The sequence below is a fragment of the Lissotriton helveticus genome, chromosome 11 (genome assembly GCF_964261635.1).
Source record: "Lissotriton helveticus chromosome 11, aLisHel1.1, whole genome shotgun sequence".
Classification (NCBI taxonomy): domain Eukaryota; kingdom Metazoa; phylum Chordata; class Amphibia; order Caudata; family Salamandridae; genus Lissotriton; species Lissotriton helveticus.
In genome coordinates this window covers 233,847,759-233,872,729 of record NC_136072.1, presented here as the reverse complement: position 1 = coordinate 233,872,729, position 24,971 = coordinate 233,847,759, and the positions used below count along the sequence as shown (strand labels likewise).

The 24,971-nt window shown below is 43.4% G+C and overlaps 1 protein-coding gene across 1 annotated transcript in view; it reads left to right on the top strand.

Moving 5' to 3' along the window:
- Positions 1 to 24,971, top strand: part of LOC144791612 (von Willebrand factor A domain-containing protein 5A-like) — a 680,207-nt gene that overhangs the window by 347,953 nt on the left and 307,283 nt on the right. The window contains exons 14-15 of the mRNA XM_078666339.1: positions 5,781 to 5,825; positions 19,550 to 19,603. Of these exons, the coding sequence (XP_078522465.1) occupies positions 5,781 to 5,825; positions 19,550 to 19,603 (99 nt within the window). The remainder of the gene's footprint in view (positions 1 to 5,780; positions 5,826 to 19,549; positions 19,604 to 24,971) is intronic.

Genomic DNA, 24,971 nt, shown 5'->3' with positions numbered 1-24,971 from the left:
CATTTGGTCTCCAATGTAGGGTTTGTTGTGTCATGTTTGCTTATGTTGCTTGCACCCTCTGACTTCCACAGTCCTTAGGGTGGAGGTCCCCTTGCCTGACCTACACCCTCAGTTCCTTTGGGAGACCCCCCCTTTTTGCTGGTGTTGTTGAGGGGTGACTTGTCATTGATCTTCCATTCTGTCCTGGAACCCTTCTGGCTCTGGGCAGTGGTTGCAGCCTTCTTCGTCTGCTGTGCCCTTTCTTTTTCACATGCTGTCTAACTCCAGGGAGGCTGTTAATGTTGGTTACGAGCTTGCTTGCAGTAGCTGCATTCTATTCTTTCATTTCATGACTTAGTGCCTTGGTGAGGATCAGCACCATCCAGAATAGTGCCAGTTACCATTTGTTTTTCCCTTTTGTATAGCAGGGTCTTCGAACACTGTTCCAGTATTCTCACAGTTTTTGTTTGTGATGGCTCCGCGTTGTGGCGCGGAAAAATTCTCTGAAGGAAACTGGCGTAGGCGTGCCCGGGTGGGACTTATGTAGCCTCACTGACGTCATTGACGTGGACCACGTCAGGGCAGAGTCACGTGGTGCCGTCCCCCAGCGCGCAGGGATGCTGTGGCAGAAAAGTTTTCCGGATCCAGTCACACGCCTGGGGATAATTCTATGTTAAGGAATCTGCGTCTCTACCAGATACATCGTTACCGAAGGTAAGTAACTCGTACTTTATCTCCCCAGTAAGATAGAGCAGTGGCGGCTGGTGACAGTTTAAAGTGGTGCGGCGTAAAATTAGTGGTGGAGCACATCACGGTGAGCAAGCAAGCCCAAATGACTTAAGGAGGGTTTGGGTGGGGGTTCTCCCCCGAAACAAAATTGAAAAATGAGTGGTCAAAACATGCATTTTCAAGCTGATTTGAGAACACATGCACTTGACTCTTCACAGTCAAAAACGAGGTCAGGGTTGGCCTAAACTAATGAATAATTCATCTAGACCAACTCTCCCCTCCTTTTTGACTATGAAGAGTAAAGTGAATGTGGTTATGTTAGCCAGGCTGAGGGACCCTTCTTCCTCCTAAAGGGGCGTGCGCTTCAACGACCGGGTCTAACTATCCTGTACATTTGGCACAGAATCAGTTAATTACCTCTGAACAAGACAATACTTCCAGCCGTCCTCTTTGGAACTAGAGTGTGGACTGCAAAGCAGGATAGAGGGGTGCGCTTGAAACCTAAAACTACAATGTGTATCCTCTGGTGTATGGAGATGCATATACAGGCACATTCCACTGAGAATGCTATATTTACTCTTTTCAGTACTAGCAACCCCAAACTACACTTAGTGTTGGGGTGGGGAGTGGGGTGGAAGTCTGGTAGTGGAGGGAGAATGCAGGGTCTAAAGATTCGTTCATGACGGCCAAGGAGAGCCAAGTGTACCTCCTTGAGCAGCAGTGCGCTTGTGATGCCAATCTCCTTCCCTGTCTCCGCATGGAAGAGAAGGGATGCTGTTTGCTAGTGTACTAATTACTGAAACAAAATCGGAAAGAGTGCAGTGGTATTGATTGGGCCATTTTGTTTTTTTTCGCTCTAGCCTGCTCTCGGTCTGTGACATGTCGTAATTGTGGGCCCAGGACTCTGGAATGTGATACAAGGAAATTGAACCATTTCAGGGCGATGAGACAGCTGAGTTGTTTACAGAAACCTCATCCAGCAGAAGCTTTCATTTAACACTGAGGCACCCAAATATAGAAATGTATCTAAATCCGCATCATGAAAACATTCCACATTTCCGGAGCCCTCAACACTTGCACATCAACCTTCCACAGCTCTGAGTTTCAAAATTCCAAACGCAAAATTAGAACCACAGCTTGGCTACGGAGGTAGCGCACCATTTTGGCCTGTATCAAGTGGATGATGGTGAGTATGACCAGGGCTGAAGCAGTCGCCTCATAGTTAGCTGTATGTGTGGCTGAGTGCCAAGCTCTAGGGCAGTATCACAGGACCATGTGTATCCATTGCAACCATGTTTCCTAGAGCTAACTTCACAGATGCATCTACACGCCAGTCCTGTCCACCTGCAAATGTTTCATTCCTTTCTGATCCCTCGATAAGGTTTAACCAATGGCCTCTTAAATGGGAGAAAGGCATTTTGTGTGTGTGTGTGTGTGTGCGTGTGTACGTGTGTGTGTGTGTGTGTGTGCATATGCATATGTTGCGTGTGTGCCAAATGTTAAGCTCAATGGAGTTCAGTTTTGAGAAAGTCTTTGAAGATTGTTACTTTTTTTGGCAGTACATCTTTCACAGATTTTCAACATGGGTTGCGGATATCAACCGCAAATCAGGTTATCTTTCATGAAATCTCAAAATCATTACTATAGCACGATTATAGCCCGTTGATAATGCTTTTAAGATTACATCTCCTTAAATTTGAAAATCCTTCCATCAAGATCATGCTCCCAAAAAAAGTGGCATAAATAATCTTTTTCTGGTAATTTCCCAGCAACAGCTCACATATCCCAGGTAACGGAAATATCCTAGAACCACAAGTCCGTGGAACCGAACATGCATACAAGTACAAATATCTTAATTCTAGGTTTACACACACACGAAAGTCGTTGCTTGCAAAACTCGCGGGGGTGGGGGCAGGGGAAGTTTAAAATGAAAAAATAATAAAAGAAAACCTACCGGTCACGCTGCCTCTGCTAGACTGCTCCTGGGCTGGGGTCCCGCGCTCTTAAACATACAGGAACAGCCGCATAGTCACTGCCAACTCCTCTACTGATGCTGCTCCAGCAATGCCAGGATTGGCTAAAGGGCAGGGATACTCCCTGCCCATGAGGAGACCGGGGGCTGCAGCATGAAGCAACCCTCCATCTCTTAAGGAGAAGGCTAGTGCCCATGTTCGGACTGATCTTAAAAATGACCAGCCCAAAAGCGAACATGCGCACTATTGCTGTGACTGTCTAGTGCGATGCTGTCACTCAACTCCCAGAGTGCTGCCGCAGCCCCGCCCCGCCCCCACCCCCTTCAGCGTCCCTCGTTCTACTCCTCCGACTTTAATTCCAATTAGGAGTCCTGATTGGAGTTCGCGTCGGAGAAGTAGAATGAAGAATTTAAATGGGGCCGTGGCATTAGTGGGGCAACGCCCCAGCGGATGCTCCGCCACTGAGCTGAAGATAAAAATGTATTGTGATGATAACAATAGTATCTTCTAAATGTTTTCCAGTTTTATGTACCAATGATTAGATAGCGATAACTCCAAGCATGCTGACTTCATTGCACCCAATAATTTCTGAGTGTGGTAAACTCTGCACCTTTCGTAATTTGACGTTCCTGTGCAGTCACATGTTTGTGTAAGGATTCCAAAATAATGAGGCGCTTTGAGTCAAGGTCTAAGATTACATTTGACTATTTGCTAGTTTGGTGGAGATAATAAAACACAAGGGGGTGATTTAGTGCATAACAGAGCAGCCTATACGAGTGTGGGCCCTGCTATATAATTAGCTTTCTAAAGTTTACTGCAGTAAATTAGTGCAGGTATTCAGTTGGTAGCATGAGTACAATACTTAGCTAACTACCTTCACATTCATAGTACTTGTTGCCTTTCCCTGTGCCCTCTCGCTTGAATTGCCAAAAGACGTATAATTGGCAGTAGAGGAACTGAGGGGCATATTATCAAGGGGGTTTATCTCCGCTTTTTTGGCTTTAAAAGCCAAGAAAGCGGAGATAAAATTATCTCCATATTACCTAGCTGTCGCTAACACCAGTTAGCGACAGCTAGTAGGAGATAGCGACCATCTTGGGCCCCACTTTGCATGTCAGTGATATTTATCACTAATGACATGCAAAGTGGGCGTGCCAAGATGTTAGCGACTGGAAACAGTCGGTAACATTGCTATCTCCTATTACCAACTTTTGGAGATATTCGCGCTAACCGTGAATATCTCCAAAAGCTAACACCTGTCCCTGAGCAGTTCTTAGCCATGTTATCCAATGGGAGGTGGATAACATGGCTAAGAGCATTAGCTCGGCAATGCATGAATATCGCTGACTTTAAAGCGATATTCATGCATTGTGGCCGTTTTTTATCGCATTTGCGATAAACCTTGGTAATACCAAGGTTTATCTGCGGTAAAAATCGCCGCAGCTTAGCGGTAAAACTTTCTCTCTAACCAAGCAATAGCGATAACTATCGCTATTGCTTGGTAATATGCCCCTGAATCCCTTGTATTCACTGCTCTGCCTTGACCAGAGCAGAGATTCAATTTTCTACCTACCCTGGTGAAAACTAATTTCAGCTTATTCTTTCATTTCGTGGAGCCTTTTTTGGGAATATCACATTTGCAGGTACATTGCTAGCCACAAAGTATGAACTCCCCCCGGTTTTAGGACAGGTTTAACATCTCTACAATTACTAGTTCTAGTCCCAGAGAGTTATTTAGGCACTAGTCTAAGTTGCACCTCAACAAATGGGCATTGAACAGACCAGGTGAACAAATTAGCAAATGCCCACATGTAGATATGAAGATTGTTGGACCTTTGCAAAGACATGGAGGGTGTCTAGGGAATAATGTAAGATGTTAGGTAATCAGTTGCAAAGTCCTAAGGGCTCTAAAAGTAGAGGTAATATGAACATTGACACGTATTCAGTGCAAATATTTCCTTGCTTCTGATATTTGTTTTTCTGCAAAGACCATAAATCAATCTAAGGGCATTGTTTTAAGTCCTGCGTACTACATTTTTGCTAATTATCTTCAGAAGAATTGCTAGCCCTTGCCTGTTTAATGTTTTCTGCAGTTTGCTGAAAACCAACCGCGTTCATGGAGTCCCAAAACTCAGAGCACTCAAAGCACTACCAACCACAATACAATAGCATATGGGAGCTTTGAGGCATGACACTTACGCGAAAAAACACAGTAGTACATTTGCAGGAGCCTCAATGTGCGAACCAATATATCAACAAGTAAGTACGGCGACTACAAGAAGTTGTCTTTAATAAGAATATGTCCCCAAACATGGCAAATCCTGGAACATCAGCAAGAGTTCTGCGAAGCCTCCATGAAGACTGAAGGTAGTTCTTTGCCATCTGTATCTACTGCACAGTGGGGAACATGTTGGCAAACTTAAAGCAAATAAGACGAGAAAATGATGGCATCGTAAGAACCAGATGTGCATTTATATCAACATGCCACCGCCAGTAAACAGGTCACAAAGGCAGTTGTGTCATGACGGGAGATTCTTTGATTAAGGGAAATGGCGTATTTCACATCATTTAAGCATTCATGCCACACAGGTACTTTGCAACCAAATTATTACAAAAATGCTGATGCGGCCAAAGCTTTTTGTGCAGAAAAATTATTTCACCGCAATGGGGCTCAGATTGTTACGGGTTACCCTGCATAGTTTCTCTGTTCACTTAATTTTGGCGCGGTGCAGATCTGTTCAAATATTTACTGGTAACTACAACATACAATGTGTATACCTATATTATTTATGAAGCCAATACCTATATTTTCACAGGTGCACATTTTGTTTAATTCACAAGTCGGAGATCGTGGATTTCTCATATCTTCCACGGGTCAGACTTTTAATTGAAAACTCTGCTGATGAACACAGTAAATATGTAGAGGTAGGAAAACTCCATTCATTCAACAGGTGCCTTGAATGCATCCTTACAAAAAGAGATGGCTATCCAGAAGGAACACCTTTAACCTTCCACTCACTCCTCAAATATAGGAATTTCTGTTTGTAATTGAAAGCTGCAGAAACCTTAAGACTTTCTGTTCTTTTTCTTCTGTTTTAGATTTTGGTTGCATGCCTCGTCGCTGGAGCCCACGACCTTTGCCAGGTAATCTTGCCAAAATTGATGCCCATCTGGGAACCTATTATTTTGTTTATTTGTTGATGACTGAATGCCGCCTTTTAGCGACTATGTCCCAAACTTTCTAAAAGCATGATGGGTTGTCTTGATGAAACACACAGTTTGTAATGACATTATAAAAAATATACTGTTTGACTCACGTTGCAATAGGGGCAATGGAATCTTTCTATATCCAGTATTCAGTGTTTTACTTTTACAATCAAAATGTTTGTAGCCGAAACCTGTCCGTGGCTTCTTGAAATGTTACCAGGCAGGTGTTTTATGAATCCCTGAGATTCACTGCTTAGTCAAGTCATATTTGGAGTAGAGATTCTTAAGTCCTATATTTATGGACAACATATATTTTACCTGATATAAAGAAACTATCCAGTTGCATTTTGGTCTTTGTAGTTTCCACAACATCACTTGATTACTGCTTGTGACCAAGGGCCTGATTTAGATCTTGGCGGAAGGGGTACTCCGTCAATTAGTGACTGATATCCTGTCTGCCAAAATATAAATCCCATTATAGCCTAAGGGATTTATATTTTGGCAGACAGGATATCCGTCACCGTTGTGACGGAGTAACCCGTCCGCCAAGATCTAAATCAGGCCCTAAGTAAGGTCTCAAATAAAAAGTGATGTTTCATTACTGGTCATCCCCAGTTCATTTTCATATTATGACAATTGCAGTGTAAATATAGCACCTATCATGTATTTTACTCCCATTAAGTCTGATATGAGAAGCCTAGCAATTGGTAAATATTTATTTGTACATAGTGCACATTAAATATTTCAAATTGGGATTGCTAAACTCTGCTACAATACTTTTAGCTTGTCCTGCTGTTCCTCCTCGTCAGATGTGGGCAATTGTGAGAATTGGATGTTTGGACTGCCTGCATTGCTCCATGCTACTGAAACAAAACTGTGGTTACTTCACTCAAAATGCTAAAAGCAAAAACGAAAAAAATTCTTAGAAATAGCAGTGTCCAGATGAACTAAGCTTCCTACTCATCACAGATAAAGCGGTTCACCAGGAGGAGTTCATCACTTTGGTTCAGATTTGGAGATTCAATTCACTACTGACATAAACTACATCCTTTGTGAAAATAGAGATACATGGGCTAAGTCTTAGAAAGGGAAGTAATTATATACTTGGAATGACTATAAACCGGGCCGAGGCTTGCTGCAGGTTCTTTTAACCCCTATTTTATGGAGTGAAACTGGGAATTATCCCACATTTCAACTGCGTTGCTTGCATGTACTTTCCAACTGTACAATCTAAACTGCTGGTATTTGTTTTAAGGTAACTTAGAGTTTCTTTCAGTTTTCACAAATATTTTAGTCATCTTCTCAAAACTTGTATCAACTGTACAATGGGGAATTTTTTTAGATTAAATATCTTTTTACTAGTATTTTCTTTTAGACTATGCATATACAATTTGGCTTTTTGGTATAAAGACACAATGTCATTAGGCATGCAGCGCTGAAGGAGTTACACATTCTCATTCTAAAGACCTGTGATGTTACATTGTGTTTGTTAGTAGAATCAATACAGGAATAACCTCAGTGCCCAATTCTCGCCATATGTCGTAAGGGAGTCTTCTGCATTATCATCCGATGGATATCTCAGTGCATTATGATAGAATGTATTAAAACAAAATTACCTTTTACTTTAGACGCAACAAAAGCACTCAGAGGTTTATTAGCTAGTTCATTGTATAATTTCCCTCACTCTGTAATGGGTTACTCTTTTTTTTTTTTCTTTTTTTTTATTTCTGTTAATTTCATGTCAGCAGATAGTTATGTAGACAATACATTTTTACAAGAAATAGAAGAAACCAGGTGGACAGTCGTTATATACATAAAGCAAGATAAAAAAACATACAATAAACTTATTGCAGGCATATAAGAGAATCGATCAGTAACCAGCAAAAACCATAGCACGGAGAAAAAAAAAAAAAAAAGAAATCCAATTTAAGATAGGAGCCCAGATATTTCGCCCAAATGTTTTTTTTTCAAACCCTTTAGTTTATAAACCGCAATCTCCAACTGATATGTAGATAATAGCCAATTATAAAAAGCCGGTGGATCAGAGTCCAGCCATCGAGAAGTGATGCAAGATCGGTATAAAGACCTACAAATACATAAAAAACCTTCTTCTGCCAATGACCTAAATCCAGTTTGATCTGACTGAAATCCAAAGATTACTAACTCTGCAGACATTTCTACATGTAACCCCAAGCTATTATTTAAGAAAAATTGAACATCCATGATAAATTGAGCTAGTTCGGGGTAAGTAAAGAACATATGGATAGAGTATGCAGCTATATAGCCACATCGATTACACCTATCACCACTTTTAGATTTCCATTTAGCTAGTTTGGCAGGGGTATAATCTAAATCAAAAATAGACATATAATGTTGGCTTTTAAATGAACCATTAAACAGGGTATTGATTGATAATTCAATTGCTCTGGAGATATCTATTTTTTCCTTTTCTAATTTTCTTTGCCATGTATCTTCAAATACATATAATCATCTTGAAGCCTATTTACCATCGCCTGATATATTAAGCCAATTCTGCTTGACCTTCTACTAAGTTCGAGTATATCAATTTTATTCATCACAGGCTGATCTAAGAGGCCTTTAGAATCCAAAAAGCTTTGTATTTGAAGATATTTAAAAAAATATGTTCTAGAGAAATTATATTTTTGCTGCAGATAGGAATAAGAAACGATCTGGTCCCCCTGAAATAGATCTCCTAATATGCCTACTCTGGCAGAATGGTACAAAAGGGGGTGGTGATGGATGGAGCATCTGAACCAATCAAACACTCACACCCAGTCAACAGATCTGGGTTTAATCCATCACCGTTCTTTAGCCCACTCTGCCACCCCAGTTCAGACACGGCCATATGCAAATCAGTCTGACCCTGTGCCTCATGGGAACAGTCCAGCCCGAACTGCCATGCCTTCCCTGGACCGGAAACAAGATTCAGAGGACCGGTTTCTGGCATTTCAGCCGTCTTCAGCCCGGCTTGCTTGAATCCAGTGGCAAAGTGAGCAAGGGACTCACGTCTGAGCATACCCTGCCAACTTATGGCGAACAAAGTGGTACAAAAGGGGGTGGTGATGGGACAGGAACAGACTAATTTGCATATAGCCAGGTTCTGAGCTGGGATGGTGCATTGAGCTAAAAAACGGTGATGGATTAAAACCATGATCTCTTGACTTGGTAAGAGTATTCTGCATCATTCAGAAACTCTGTCCATCACCACCCCCCTTTTCCATACTCTGGCAGAATGGCATCTTAACATCACTTGGTCTCGAAAAATCCCAGGTAAGATCCGGCAATTCAAAAAAGGTGTATAAAAATTCAAATCAAGACAAAAACTAAACCTTTTTTTAAGTTTTCTCCAAATTTGAAAGGCGGTGATCATAATTTTAAATTTTGTTTTTTTGTAATAGCTGGGCTCGATTATTCTCACAAGACATTGTCTCGCTTCCTTCCCTAAAACCATTTCATAAATTGAGGGGCTGATCGATTCTCCCAAGGTAGCATCTTGAAAAATTAGAATACCCATGTATTTTAATAACACCGCCCAATAGTACAACCGGAAATTCTGTATCCCCCAACTTCCTCTGGGTCTTGGGAAGAGTACACCATTTCAGAGCTTTTCTCGATCTTCGATAGCACCAGAGGAACCTGGAAGACATTCTATCTATCTTACCAAAAAAGTCAGATGGAAACAGTAATGGGATCGTACAAAACAAATATAAGAATTTTGGGAATATTAACATTTTTAATACATCAAAAATTGGGAGAACACGGCAGCAGACGGCTGAGCTGCCGTGGCGCTCCGTAACCAAGCTCCGGTTAGAGCCACCCATTTAGTCAGGAATGAGCTGTGTCTCATGCTATTTAGTGGCGAGGGGTCAGGGATACGATAACTTTCCTTTTAAAACAATGGAAGTCCATTTCTGTTAATGTTTTACTTTTGAGGAAAACGTAAGGGGTTTTCACCAGCTGAGGAGTCTTTCTTCCGTCTCCATGCTCGCCTCGCACCGCGGTGCACCCGGCGGAGTAGAGACGCCACTTCGTTGACCTCATACAGTGTTTTTTCCGCTGGTCCTGCAGAACTGGTTCTCAGCTGCCCTGGAGCTGAAAAGAGGCAGGAGGGCACGCAGTTTGTTGCGGGCTTCCTGCAGTGAATACAGGATACAGACAGAGGCAGCTCCCACCATTACAGAGGAGAAGGAGGAGGTAGAGGTCACGAAATCTGCTGAGTGAGCGGTAAGGAGGGGGCTGTTGGGTGTCTTCCCGAGTCAGGAGTGGAATCCCGGATTGTTCCCCAGGTGTTTAGAGGTAAACCTGGTCGGAAAAAGAAGGCTCAAGTGAAGGTAACCTCCCCTATCGTGAGCCCCCCTGTAGGAGCTGTTGGCCCCGTTGTAAAGAAAAAAACCTCCTCATACCTCTCCGCTGAGGTAAAGTCAAAATGGGCTCGATCCACTAAAGCAAAAAAAAAATCTGGATGTGGTGCAGGGCGTAGGATCCAAAATTGCTCCATCCCTATGTACTTATTTCAAGGTAGTCCCCCAGGTTCTTCACCTGACAGAAGCCCAGGCTATGTCTACTATTCGGATAAAACTGTTTCGGAGTCTGCTCTTTCTCCAACACCCTCACTTCCCTGCCCCCCATTGGTGAGTTTGTTGGCTGTGTCTGACCTTGGAAACAAAGACGAAGGCTTGCTTCCTTTGCGGATGGATTCCCCGGTAGCAGGAGTGCAGGAGGGGGGGGTCTCCTGACAGGTCTGGGGGAGGCCCTATCCTCCGGAAAGAAGCTTCCAAGGGAGATACTGCTATTGGGGTGGGGGAGCATGTGAGAGGCGCTGGAACTTCCGATGGAATGGTAGGGGGGACAGGAGGCCCTAGTACAGACTAGTGCCCTGCAGGAAGCATTACCCATCTCATCCAGCAACAGCTCTGGGGATTCTGACCCTGGCATTTCGGCCTCATCTTTGTTGGCTATGTTTTCATTTTATCGAGAGACATAAAGAAGGGCTTTGAAGAGTCCTCAGCTAATCAGGTTGAGATTAGAAATTACTGCGAATCCCTCGATGATAAAATTGATGGACTCCCTTCAAGAACAGGGAAGTTGGAGGAGACAGTAGCCGAGGTATCAATATATCTGGATAAGGCTAAGGAGGATATTATCAAGCTTAGGAAAGAAGATCTGATTATCCAGGAAAGGATGGAGCAGTTGGAAAACAAAGCCAGACGGAGTAATATTCGAATCCTTAATATACCTGAAGGGTCAGAAGGGTCAGATATCAAACACTACATCACCCAACTTCTGAAGGAATCTCTAAGTTTAGATCTATCAAATGAAGAACTGGCCATTGACATCCAGCGAGTGTACAGGGACCCGTTTAGACCAAATCCCCAAAGGTCTAAACCTCGCAAAATCCTTGTGAATTTCCATACTTATTCCTTAAAAGAGCAGATACTGAACAAAGCCCTAAAACAGAAAGCTTTATCTGATCAGGGTTTTTCATTTTCCATCAGGTCCGACCTCTCTCTAGGGTCACTTTGGAAAAGCAGTGGGAGTTTGGAAGGCGCTTAAAGGCCTTTAGGAGGCTAGGGGCAACAGCCCAACAGCCCAACTGATGTTTCCTGCTGCTTTGAAAGTGATGCATAACAACAAGGTGTTTAATGTTAGGACAGTTCAAGCTGCAGACGAGCTTCTGTTAGAGCTGGGTAATAAGGCCTCCTTTAAATAAGCGGAGCAATATAGGGGTCCCCCATGTAGACTCGGTTTGTTTTTGTGTTCCCACTTAGTAGGGAGAAATTGTGATAAGTAATAATTAATAAAGATGGAAAAGGAAAAATAAAGTAGTGTAAGGAAAAAAATAATAATAAAAGTGTGTATATATATATATATATATATATATATATATATATATATATATATATATATATATATATATATATATATATATATATATATATATATATATATATATATATATATATATATATATATATATATATATATATATATATATATATATATATATACTCAACAGACGCCATCCATCACGCTCCATTACCTCATGGGCAAACAACGTCGGAACGAAACCACAAATGCCTGCAGTATTTTCAGTGCTTTATTCCGTGCATATAATTCAGCCAGCAATCCAGACACTGGTTTGAAACGCGTTGAGCTGCATGATGTGAGAGACGCTGAATGGCACATGTGCTGTGATCCTCAGCTCACGAGAGACTCTTTCCCTGTGGCCATTCTCTAAGGGGCAAACCTTGTGTGTTTAATTGAATGCGGCCAGCCCGGTCGCGAGAGTGGCCCGCCGCGGTGCGGATCTGCGGTGTCTGGATTGCTGGATGCCGACTCAGAGGGGCAAAAGCTCGGACTGTTGGAGTTTACAATAGCAGCCCATGTAACATCCAGTGTTTCCCCAGCCCACTGGGGTGTTTTAATGGAATGAATTCAGCAGGCAACAGCACCCACTCGGATAAACACTTAAGGGAGCACTGCAAGTACCAGTAGGCACAGCGCCTGAGTGACACGCCCACATGGGCGGGACTGTCATTTAAATAAAGTGGTGTTCCCTGTAGCTGTTGTTGCTCTTTTCATTTTGGCTCGTGAACAAGGACTTCGGTTTGAAACGCGTTGAGCTGCATGATGTGAGAGACGCTGAATGGCACATGTGCTGTGATCCTCAGCTCACGAGAGACTCTTTCCCTGTGGCCATTCTCTAGGGGGCAAACCTGGTGTGTTTAATATGTATATATATATATATATATATATATATCTCACACAAAGAACCCAACTTGGAGAGCCACGTACGGTGAGTACTTCTTTATTCTGTTAGGCAGCCTGAAAAGTAACATCCGTAGTACAGGATTCTGCATGCCATTTATTCCTTGCGCGTTTCGGGAGTCCACGCTCCCTTGTTCACAGGTGATGGCAAATGGGTAAAAGTCTTGGGTAAAGCTCTTTTAATATCTGAGGTTACAATGGCGACATCGTCTGCATAAGCAAACACCTTATATTCAACCTGATGTATCTTCATGGGGCTAATGCCAGCTTCTTTTTCAAGTCTATTCAAATAAGGCTCAATGTATAACGCAAATAACAAGGGGAAACAAGGACAACCTTGCCTCGTCCCCCTTGTTATTGGCAAAACATCAGAGACCTCACCAGCTATACGGATTACAGCTTTAGGACGGTTATATAGTGCCCTTATTGCATTAGAATATTCTGTAGGAAATCCCTTCCATACCAAAATAGACCACAGGAACCTCCAAGCAACCCTGTTGAATGCTTTTTCAGCATCCAACAGGGCTACCGCAACCGGAGATCCTGTGGCTTGGGCCCAGTCTAATAAAGAGATGATCCTCTTTACATGATCCGTGTGTCCCTATCCTGGATAAACCCATGCTGTCTTTTTGAGACCAATGTTGACATAAAGTCGTTCAATCTGTTAGCAAGATTTTCTCAAACATCATGGCTATCTGTTGTGATGAGAGAAATTGGTCTATATGACCCTAACTCAGTGCCCACCTTCCCTTTAAAAAAAAAAATAACTATAGTGGCCAAGGACAATGATTTGGGAGGATAGCCCGAAAAGGCCTGATCAAACACCTTAAGCAGCTCAGGTTTTAACAAACTACGAAAGGTACGGTAAGCATATCAAGAATAAGCATTATACAAAGGGCAAAATTATCAACATGAATTTTCAAAAAGAAACCAACCCCACATAGCCCCTTCAGCAAAAGGTTTCAATAACCAAAAAAGAACAGAAGGGCAAAGTCACTGTCGCTCTGATTCATAATGTCATCAAATATTATTTTGCCACTATTTCGGAAAAGAAAAACTTAGTTTGACCCTTGAAAATAACTTTTAACTTGGCTGGGTTCTGTAAATACACCACTGCTCCTTCTTCCTGAAATCCTGCAATTAATTGGCGTAGATGCCATCGTTTGGAGACAGTGGCCTGACAAAAATCCGGCCGAACAAAAAAACTACAGCCCTTTGCAAGTCTCTTCTTATCTGGCCTGGCAAGACCAAAGACTGCTTCACTTGGTAGAAAGTTATTGAATCTGACCAAAATTGCTCTAGGCCGTTCCACCTCTGATTGCTTAGCTTTTTTATTTGTAAATGGAAAACGATGTGCCCGTTCAATTACTTATGGCCAAACCCAAGAGTTAAGTTCTGGAAATGCCTCTTGAAAAAGCTCGCACACAAAATTGCATACATCGGGTCCCCCCATATCTTCCGGAACCCCTAAAATTCGCAAATGATTCCTGTGTGACTGATTTTCTAACTCCGTAAGCTTAAATCTGATCTCATCACGTGGAGCTTTTATAGAGCTTAGCTCTAATTTTGAGCCGCAACCTCATCCTCCAGCACAGATATTCTAGTCTCTGCTTCGGTAACCCTTGATGAAATATCAGTACAGATTTTTGCTACTCGCCCGACGTCATTCTGCACTTTTCGACACGTGGCTTGAGTGCGGGCAATCTCAGTTTTTGTTTCAGCTCTATGAGCCATCATTGTCTGATAGATCATAGCTAATGTCACCTCTTGGTCAGAGCAGGGTTCATCTGCTCTTTCTTCTTCAAAACATCCAGGTTGAGGTACAGCCTCAGGAGACGCGCCAGTGGGGTCAAGCGATTTGTTCCTGGTGCCAATAGACCTTCTAGCTCTGTTTTTTAACGGTTGTCGCAGGTCCAGGAGAGATCTCACTTATTCTTGAGAAATCATCCAAACTACTATCGCCTGGATAATCTGCCCAGTCTTTATCAATACTTTCGTCCGATGGGTGGTCTGACATAGAAAAAAAATTAGCAGCATTTTCTTGGAGACCAAGAGAGTCAAGGCACGGAGCAAAAAATTTAGCAGCATTTTCTTGGAGACCAAGAGAGTCAAGGCACGGAGCTTCATCTAATGCAAATGATATGGTTTCTTTGGCAGACAAATTCAAGCCAGCAGAGCTCTCAGCATCAGTTTCTGAGTCAGAGTGTACTACATCTCCCACAATGCCACTGGACTTCCCTTTTTCAAAGGACTTTTCAATAGGCTTTCCAGAATCAAGTGAAAGCGTTCCTGTAGTTAAATTAGATAATGTTTCTGTTAGATGATTCTCCTCCTGAGCCCTCTGATTAAATAAACCCCCCCTGTTTTCCATCACAGGATTCGAAATGACATCAATTAAGGAACTTTCGGAGCGCCCGTTTACGGTATTTTTTATTAATTGCTTCTCAAACCTCTCTGGTAGAGTTTGAACTACATAGTTCATGTTGCGTGTTTTATTCAGTCGCTCCCCACCCCTCTTATGGCTTGAAATGGGTTCTGACTGAGTAAGCGAATTATCAACACTGCCTGACTCCCCCGACTCACCGCAGCTCCAGCTCCAGCATCATCAGAATGCACAGCATCAGACTGCACAAAAGTCTTTGTTTTAACACTCCTGGTGACCGGGGGCTTTAGGGGGGTTTCGGCGGCATTCTCACCCCAACGGCAGCTGCTTTGCAAAAGCAAAGTCCCGAAGAGAGGGGGAGGAGACGCCACGTTGGCACTCGGAGGAAGCCGAGGAACAGCAGTGGTGATACCATAAACTATTAGCACACAGGGACGCCAAGGAAGCTCCAGGTTCTAGTATAAAATCTCAATTTCAGGTGTTTTTCAAATGCCAGGTCTCAGAATGCAGCATCAGGATGCACAGTCATACGGTCATTTTTCGTTTTGTAAAAACCGCAGAGCGAGCATTACAACTGGCTCCTTTTCAGACTAGGAGCAGAGGAGTAGGCATCTCACACGGCCGTTGCAGCGGCCGCCATCTTGGGTTACTCTTCAATCAGTAAGTTGAGGTCCATACATATTTAGGGTCTGGTTAGGGGGGATGAATTACTTTTCAAATGGGTTGTTCATTCCCTCGCACTGAACCGGTTTGTGAGGAGGTGAGGGTGAGTGTTTGTGGTTCTGTGTGGTAGTGGAAGAACCCCGAGGCCCCCCCCCCCATCACCTCCCCTGGTAGCCCACTCCTGCAACACATCCGACCACAGTCCTGCAATTGGGCAGCATCTTTTGCCTCAGTTGTTGTCCTCTATCGGTGCCCCCTCCACCGCCCTTGCCCAGGATGTAACATCTTTTTCCCAGTCAGATGTTTTGGGGCTTATTGTAGTCTGACAACGAAGGGCGATACACCTCTCGGCCAACACCAGCGCCAGATCTACAAATCTAGTGCCCACTTTCCTGGCCTTGGCAACAGGCTCAGTAGACCTCTGCTGTGAGGGGTATTGTGTGTGGCAATACGTCCTGGAAGATCTCTGTGATCCGGTGCCAATCTCCATTCACAACCAAACGGTCCCACACCATATGCCCAAAATCCTGCGTCTGGTGTCGCGCACCTAGGGCATTGCTGGTCTTGTGGTTCCTAACATGATGTAGAGTCTGTGTGGGTTGAGGTCGGTCATGTGTAAGAGGTTAACCTGAGTGTAATTAAAATTGGAGTTCCTAGAAATCTTCTTTGGGATACTCAGGACTTTGTTCCACTCTGCCTCTGTCACTTCTCTACCTATTAGGTCCCCCCATTTCTCTTCAACTAATTGTAAAAAAAAAACTTCTGACGTCTTCATAAGGGCTCTGAATATTTTCAGAACTCAAACACTTGGGGCCTGATTAAGAGTATAGGTGTTATTTATTGCACATGGTAAATGTTACTATGGGGTACGCTTTATATTGAATGCGATAAATGTCACCTATTACCAGTTGTTGGGAAATAACATGCAAATTTGGGCATTTAACGCACCATAATCCACATGATACAGAAAAATACCATATTTTTTACCCCAATTAAATTTCAGCAGGTTGGACCTGCCGAAATTGAACTAAGATGTAGGTATTCAACATATCTAATAAATAATTATCTGATGTGGTAAATCCCTAACCACTCATAATCGCAACCTGTGCGTAAACCGGGGTTTACCCCCAGGGTGGGATTAACCACTCAACTCGTAATCAGGGCCTTACCTGATGTTTGCAAACAAATGGCTGGATTTACAAAAATATATTTAAAGCTGGTATTTGTGTGATGATCATGAGTCGCTGGGGAAACATAACTAAAATTATTACCTTGTGCCAGGGACATTGCAGCTATGGTTGTCGTATTACCCTGATGCATTCCAAATTGATAAAGCCATTTCCACATTACTCCTAGCAACCTTGCCCGATGCACTGAGGCAAACACTGCTAGTTATCTTTCACAGTATGGCCACTGAAGTGTTCCCATCTGATGTGGCCACTATTACAAAACGAATAATATTACTAGCTCGGTATGGCTTTCATTGAACATAAGTAGCTCTCATTACAGCAAAGGTTGGAGACCCCTTACAGCTTTCTTCCATCTCTTTAAGCAGGTATTAGTCCTGTAGAGGAGTTTCTTGTAGGACTTCCTTTCAGTATAAAGTGCAAAATGAATAGAGTACGTGTTGGTTGCTTCCATTTCCCTTCAGGTGTATAAAGGCATTCTGCTTGCTCTTAATGTATTTGCTAATCTAGGGAGCTCTCCTCTGAGTAGACATGATCTTAGCCCTACCAAGGTCAAGTTCCGTTATTATATTTGGATGACCAGATAATTGTGATGTAGATCATGGTGGCAAACTGGGAACACATGCTTGATTTTTACCAGTTTTTCTCTTCCACCCAGACCAGTCATCCAGATGAACAACCTATAACCGCCGGTGTCGCCCTCCATCTTGGCTGCATACGAGTCTTAAATGATATAGTTATATTAGCGCCAGGACACCTTTTAGAAACAGTTGTGCTCTACAAATAGAATTAATAAAGTTGCAGCCTGAATTTCATAGACTAGTGAGCATACTTGAGTAAATAAATAACAGATGATTGAGCATTACTCACACAGAGTCTGCGCGCCTCTGTGATACAGTAATTAACCCTTTGGATGCGTGCTAAATTTTCCCGTAGTACCTGTAGCGTCAGACTACCGGGAGCCATCCGTCCCTTCCAAAGGGTTAATAGTCAGGTTGAATTCTCTTGCTTGCACCTACAACCTTGGCTCAACAAGTGCTCTCAACACCACAACCTGTGCCTCTCAAGTTATCTTCCTAGATTCTTTAAAGATTGGCCTGATTAAAATTAAAAAAGAACTCCATTAACTGAGAATTCTTTCAAATTACCAACCTGTGCGAGTCTTGTTGTGGCTAGAAAAAGCAATAGGATTTTTTGTTGTAAACCAACTGAACAGCTTCACCTTCAAGTTGAACTATTCCACTACTCTGGGTTACGTCTGGGAATCTGCATTCAAATTGCATCCCTAAATGTCCTGAATAATATACATTGCTTGTTGGACAAAGGTAACTCTTTCCCTACCCATCCCTTTGGACCTATGATCTGTCTTTGATGCAATTAACCACAACGTACTAATTCACATATTTGAACACTACAAGGGCTTCAAACACATTAGACTGAGATGGTTCCCTTATTTTCTATCTACGGGGCATCCGCAAGTGCCATGTGTTTTACTCCAAAGATAGTTTCTTACACATGCTCCTTTCAGCGTATATCTAGAGCCCCTAACTCTGAATCTAGAGGGGGCAGACATGTCCTTCCATGTCCTTCCACTGATCTGCAGATGCAAATTTCCCTGAAAACCTCTTACTATTGTGGACATTTCCACTCTATAAAACAGAGTTCATCCTCTTCTCAATCAAGCAAATTGGATCCCAGTTTACTCAACCTCCCAGACCATGAAGGTTTATCACAATAAACTGAACAATGGTGAAATCTGTCTGATTCATCGTAGATGCCTCCCGGACACCTACACCATACATCAATAATGCAGTTCAATATGACAACTTCTTCCGTCATTCCCTCACAAAATAAAATTTCTCATGTCTACAAAAGAATTGATAATAGCATTCCATGTCCTGATGACTTTCAGATGCAATGCCAATAACTACTCTAGCAGGTGCTACTCAGCCATGTGGGGTACTGCCTAAAGCTATTCTTCTCTCTGCAGCTAAGAATTGTGACTGCATCGACTCTCATTGTCCAAAGGTCTCATCAGCTTCCTCTAACTAAAAGAGTCACATTCAAACAATGATGGTTTGCCTCTGAAACAGCCCACCTTTATTCTGTTCTGCTACCAATTCTCTGAGGCCTAAAAAATCCAAGGCATAACTCCGCAGACTGAGACTACTAGGTTCTGAACTTATTTGCCTGGAATTGCTCCTCTCATGGAGCAGCAGCTCCAACCTAGAACTCTCTTCTAGTTAACATTAAAAGACAACTGTCCCTCACCGCTTTCAGGAAACTACTTTAGGCACATCTTTTCCATCTATTCTTGGGATAACTTGAGGCCGCCCTTCCTGTTACCACTCATACACATTTTTCATTCTGCTCTGCCCTTCATCACTGAATACTATAAAGAGAAAGTTAACCAAAGCAAAGGTCATGCTCATCAGTAGATGGTCTGATGACATCTTTGCTAATATTCAGGGAAAAACATACTACTTGTGTAGGGCTGTGATGAGTCTGTAAATATGATCCGTGTAAATTAATAACATCATTGCAGAGTAATAAATCCACTCATACTATAATATATGATCTACTAGCAATGAGAAGCTACAGAAGCCTCCAAATTAATTTTGTTTTTACTTCTATTTCAGCACGCAGGCCTATGTCCACAAGAAGGCTTCTGTCCGCAAGAATGCCAATGGCAGGTAAGATTATCATGATTGATATTCAACTTAAAACATTTAATTTAGTATTTTTGATGATGACTGAAGTCATACTCAATCAGGTAGATGGTAAGAATTCATACAATATGATTATTAAGAATATTGATTTCATAGGGTGCTGCTAGGTTTCATCTGGGAACAAGTTAGATTTACTTCTAGGCAAGCAGCTTTCAAAATAATGATGCAAGAGGGGCACTATGCGAATATGGTTTTGTTCCAGATACAAAACACTGCCAGAAATGTTCTCGAATATCAAGGTTGTTTAAAAGAATTACACATTGTGGACCTACTTATTGTTTCTGAATAATCGGGTGAGCCACCAATTTTCCTTTAAAAAATATGAGAAGATGGTGGGCTTCCTTTGGAAATGAGCATTTCGACTCTGTATTCTGTGCCATGTGCTGAGCGAGTCTGTAAGTTATGCGAGTCTGGATTTCACAGTGTAATGGAGGTTTTGTTTTCTTGTCCCGCCTTCTCTATCTCCAGAACTGTTTATTTGCACAGAATATCTCTAGATCGTAATACTCGAACAGTAACTTTAGTTCTACATCTAACATTTTTCCTTCTTCTCAATCAGTAAGATATTTCTTATCTTTTTGTGGATATTAGATTTTTAACTTGTCTTTTGAATGTGTAGCCAAGAGTTTGTTGACTGTGTTTTGTGTATTGTGGAATATTGTTCACATTGGCTTTTTGTGAAAGCTTAATCGTTAATAAAGAAACTGACTGAATCATCTACTCTACAAAGACTGTTTACTAGTTCACTGGCGGGTGGAGTTCATATCTGATAGAGACTACTAGCCGCAGATTCCTTAACAATGAATTATCCCCAGACGTGAGACTGGATCCGGAAAACTTTTCTGCCACAGCATCCCTGCGCGCCGAGGGGACGGCACCACGTGACTCTTCCCTGACATCGTCCACGTCCGTGACATCAGCGAGGATACATAAGTCCCACCCCGGCGCGCCTACGTCAGTGTTTTCTCTTTCCGCGTGCAACGCAGATCCGGATTTCTGTCCTGGCCTGCTTTCAGGCCTTCCATTCTCTTTTTACGCTTTGGCGTTTTTGGAACAGTATGCGAATGTCTTCGGGCTTCAAGACGTGTACCTCCTGTGCACGTCCCATGTCTGCAATGGACCCTTACCCGATTTGCATGTGGTGTCTGGGTGAGCACCACGACTCGGAGAGTTGCGACGCCGGCCAACACCATAAGCCTAAATCACGGCGGGCGCGCCAGATGGAAGTTGCTGTTGGCGCGCTTGTCCAGGCCGGTGTAGTCCCAGCGTCAGTCCCCAACCTCGGAGGCAAGGACCCGCTGGTTTTCATCAGCGGAACCGCCTTTCGCCGTGGCGCTTTGGGCGTGGCTCACCGGCTGGTAGGTCTTTCAGTATGTCTCCAAGGCCTTGTTCTCCTTCTACGGTGGGTGCCCACTCCCCCCGGGACAGGTTCCCCCGCCTGTCGCCTCCCTACCTGCCGTTTTCTGACGCGGAAGCAACTAGGGCCCAAATGACAGCCTACGCTGCGGCGCTTCATGATTCTTTGGCCCTTCCTCCACCTCCTGTGCTTTTTGCGGATCCCTCGCCTTGCGCTGGGACTTCCGCAGCATCGCTGGCGGCTCTGGCGCCAAAGGTTACGGCTTCAGGTCGTAGGAGGGTCACATCATTGAGGTATAGTCCTTCGGGGCGTCACTCATCGGCACCTAGCGTCCCTGCCTCACTGCAAATCCCTACAGGGCTCCCTGTGGTGTTGCAGGCGATCGCCGGGACTCCGGGCTGGTCCACGAGTCTCTCTTGATTCTCTGAGCAGGCGGCTGCCTCACCAGAGGTTGAGCTGGCGCTGTTTCGGCTCTGGGGGGTCTTCCTCCCCGTCTCCGGTGGAGACACGGGTCGAGGCCATGACCTGGGGCGCCTTCCCGAGTCCCTCTTGGTCCTCGGCGCAGGCAGCTGCCCCATCTGAGGTGGAGACAGTGCCGGTTTGGTGTCTACCTTGGCCCATTCTCCTGGAGAGCACGTGGGGGCAGGAGTCGGCCTGGCGCCACGTGGGCCCACTCCGGCGCCGGTCAACGCTGATCAGGCGCCGATGGCGGACTCCACAGAGCCGCGCCGGGTTCTGGATTGGTCTCCTGAGGTTCCTTCTTCTCCGGAGGTCCGTCAGCTGCTGGTGTGTTCTTCTCCTGAGACAGGGCGCTGTGTAGTTGCCTTTTCCCCGGCATCTTCCAGGGAAGGCTCTTTGCCGTCCCCACGGCCTAAATCATCAAACCCCTTTTACCGTGGCTCGCGGCTGGCTTCTCCACTGGCATCTCCGTCCTCCCCCGGGGCCCACCAGGGCCCCCATTCCTCTGTGGATCCTCCTATATGCCGGGGATGGCCGCTTTCCCCTGGACTTAGGGATGTGTGGCTCAGTCTGCACAGTCACCCACGGAGGAATTACTTTCTCCTCCGTGGTGCCCTACTGAGGCCAGTGTTGCTGTGTAGCATTCTAAAATACGAACAAAATTACAGATTCATGCCCTTATATAGGTACAATTCACATTGTCCTTATATAGGCATAGAAATCATGCCCTTATATAGGCATAGAAATCATGCCCATGTTTAGACATAACCCATCCAGTCCAAATACAGGCATGGCTACTTCCACTTATTCCAAAAATCCACAATAATTTCTTGGAAAACTCTGCTTCAGCAGTTAGGGACTTCCCCTTGCTTGAATATTGATTTGTCCTAGAAATCATGGAGTTTTCAAAGAACGACCAGTCCCTTGGGGTTCTTTGGTGATGTTAGTATGTCCAACTTTACGTCAAACCCGGCACCCTCAAGGTATAAATATGCCTCTACTTGCCCTAGCAAACACACAGTGGTTCAGGAGCAGCTCGACCATCTACTTGCCCAACGCAGCTCGCGACAAAGTGCCGAAGGAAGCCGACCCTCCAGCTGACGCACTCAGAGAGAGGCTGCCTTTCTCTCGCTGAGAATCCAGCTCCAGTGTTTTCAAGCTCCACTTGCGGGGTGTTGGGAAATCGAGTCCGAGACAAAGAGATACCAGACCTCCTTCATTCTAAAACCAAGGTACGGAGCTGATTAGACCCTAAGATACATCTTGGTTGGATTCTTGGCAAAGAAACAAACTAAACCTATGCTACACCATACTTACTTCTTCGATCGTACTAGACTTAGGTTAGGTACATTGGGGTAGGCGTATTTTAGAAGCACCAGTTGAGTACTTTTAGTCTTTATTTATGTATGTATGTATCTATGGCTTTGAAACCATACATTGCTTTTACAGTATTATTTTATAATACTCTTCTTGTTGTACGCATTATACTTTGCAACCTGCATTACGATTGTAGCAGTTCACTTTACTTGCATGAGAAAGAAGACTGTTCAATAAATCCTTTTATTGAAAACGCCTGTCTCTCTATTTCTCAGCAACACTGTTGAAACAAAGCATGCACGATTGACTGAGTGAAATATCTATCTATTGTTTCCGCGACTCTAGAGATACTTCTTATTCTTGGGAAACAAAGTTGTCATGTTTATGCGGTTGTCAGAAACTAATACCTTTTTGTGGATTCGAGAAAGTTTCTACTTACCTCTAAGATAGCTGGCACTCAAAATTAAGTCTAATATATTCGATATAGTCCAAGTCGACCTAAGTCCTATGTAAAATCTATCGGATATGTTATTCCAATGTGCTGAGCCTATTGGGAATATAGGAACTACATTACAAGGCGCCCAACGTTTGGTAAGGCACTAATTTAACGCTAGATACTAGAGTAACTCAGTCGTGCTTTTCTCAGAGACCCCTTTTTCCCGTAAAATACTTCAATAGACGTCTGGAGTGGGTAAATGGACAAAATATCCGCCATAATCGAGTAGGAGGAAAATCCTATGTATTCGTTTTTGGTTTGTTAAACGTCTTATATTTGTTTCTTTGAAACGTGCTCTGCAAACTTTCAGTCAACAAAATGTCCAATAGCGAAACCGAGAACGGTGGAGCTGCAGGCAATAATGCCGTAGCAGGATTTAACTTAACAGGTTTCCAAGAGACTGACCCAGCTGCCATAATCACCCCGGAAAAGTTAAGGAAAACCATCACCATAAAACTTATAGCAAATGGCCGATCATCGAGAGGTGGTAGGGTGATTTTTGTAAGAGGCACATGAATATCGGCTGACATAGGTATTCTATTCATGGATTTTCTTCCCTGAAGTAAATCCAGTATGACCTGTTTCACTTCTAAAAAGAAGAAGAAACTCCAGTGGAATACACTCCTTTTGAGGATGTTGAAATTCCATTAACATACCAAGAGCACCAGCTCTGGTTTAAAGGCGACCTACAACATCAAAATCACATTAACAGGCTCGGTCCACTAGGTAGACCAGGAGCAACATGGCCAGTACTAGCCAGCTATATACACCACATCCTGCCATTGAAGAAATGTCAGGTGCAGAACTATTAGTTCAACTAATCAAAATCCATAGACAATTGGTACAATATGTCATGCGGACTTTCACAGTCCAACCTCCTATAAGGATTCTACAACAAACCCCTCACCAGGGGAACACAAATAAAATTACACCACAGACTATACAATCAGTCATTGGTAAATTACCCGCAATACGGGAACAAATTCCATACTGGATAGCTCAAAAGATTACTCCAATAGAGGCAGTATTTCCTGATAGTACACCTCATGAGAAACACAGTATTCTAACAATCTGTTTACCTATGGGGATCGCACCACACTTGGAGGACTGCGACACTTGGGGTACAGTCTTTGCTGCAATCTACACTAAAACACATGGTGTTCCGCCAATGGCGTTAATACCAGATGTCCTGAAACCGTTTCAAAATGAATACGGGGCAGAGCCTGCTTTGAATCTGGGTATGAAATTACTGAAAGATTTCAAACAGGTCTCAGCTATAATATTAGCTAATATTAAAGGTGAGGCAGCATCCGTGGCGATCCACCAAAAATTAAGAGAACTTGATGTAACTGAGCAACCATATGAACTGGCCAGAATAATTGAAAAATCCTATGAAGAAGTTTGGGTCGGAAACCAGTTAAGCCTCAGCTGACGGAGGGTCCTGAAAAGGTCTTCATTAAAAAAACTCTCACTACTCCTAAAAAGAAGTGGGAGAATGCTAAAGAAACTTCTAAAGAGAAGCGTTCTCAATCCCGAGGTAGGTCTCCTCAAAAGGAACCCTCTGAAAAGAGGTATAACCTCCGGATCAGGGATAATTTGAGAAACCCTGATCGATAACAAGATACTGATACACGTTACTCTCGTACCTTTCAGACTTCCTCACAGAAATCGGAAAGAAGGACAGTCCAACAGAAAGAACGCGT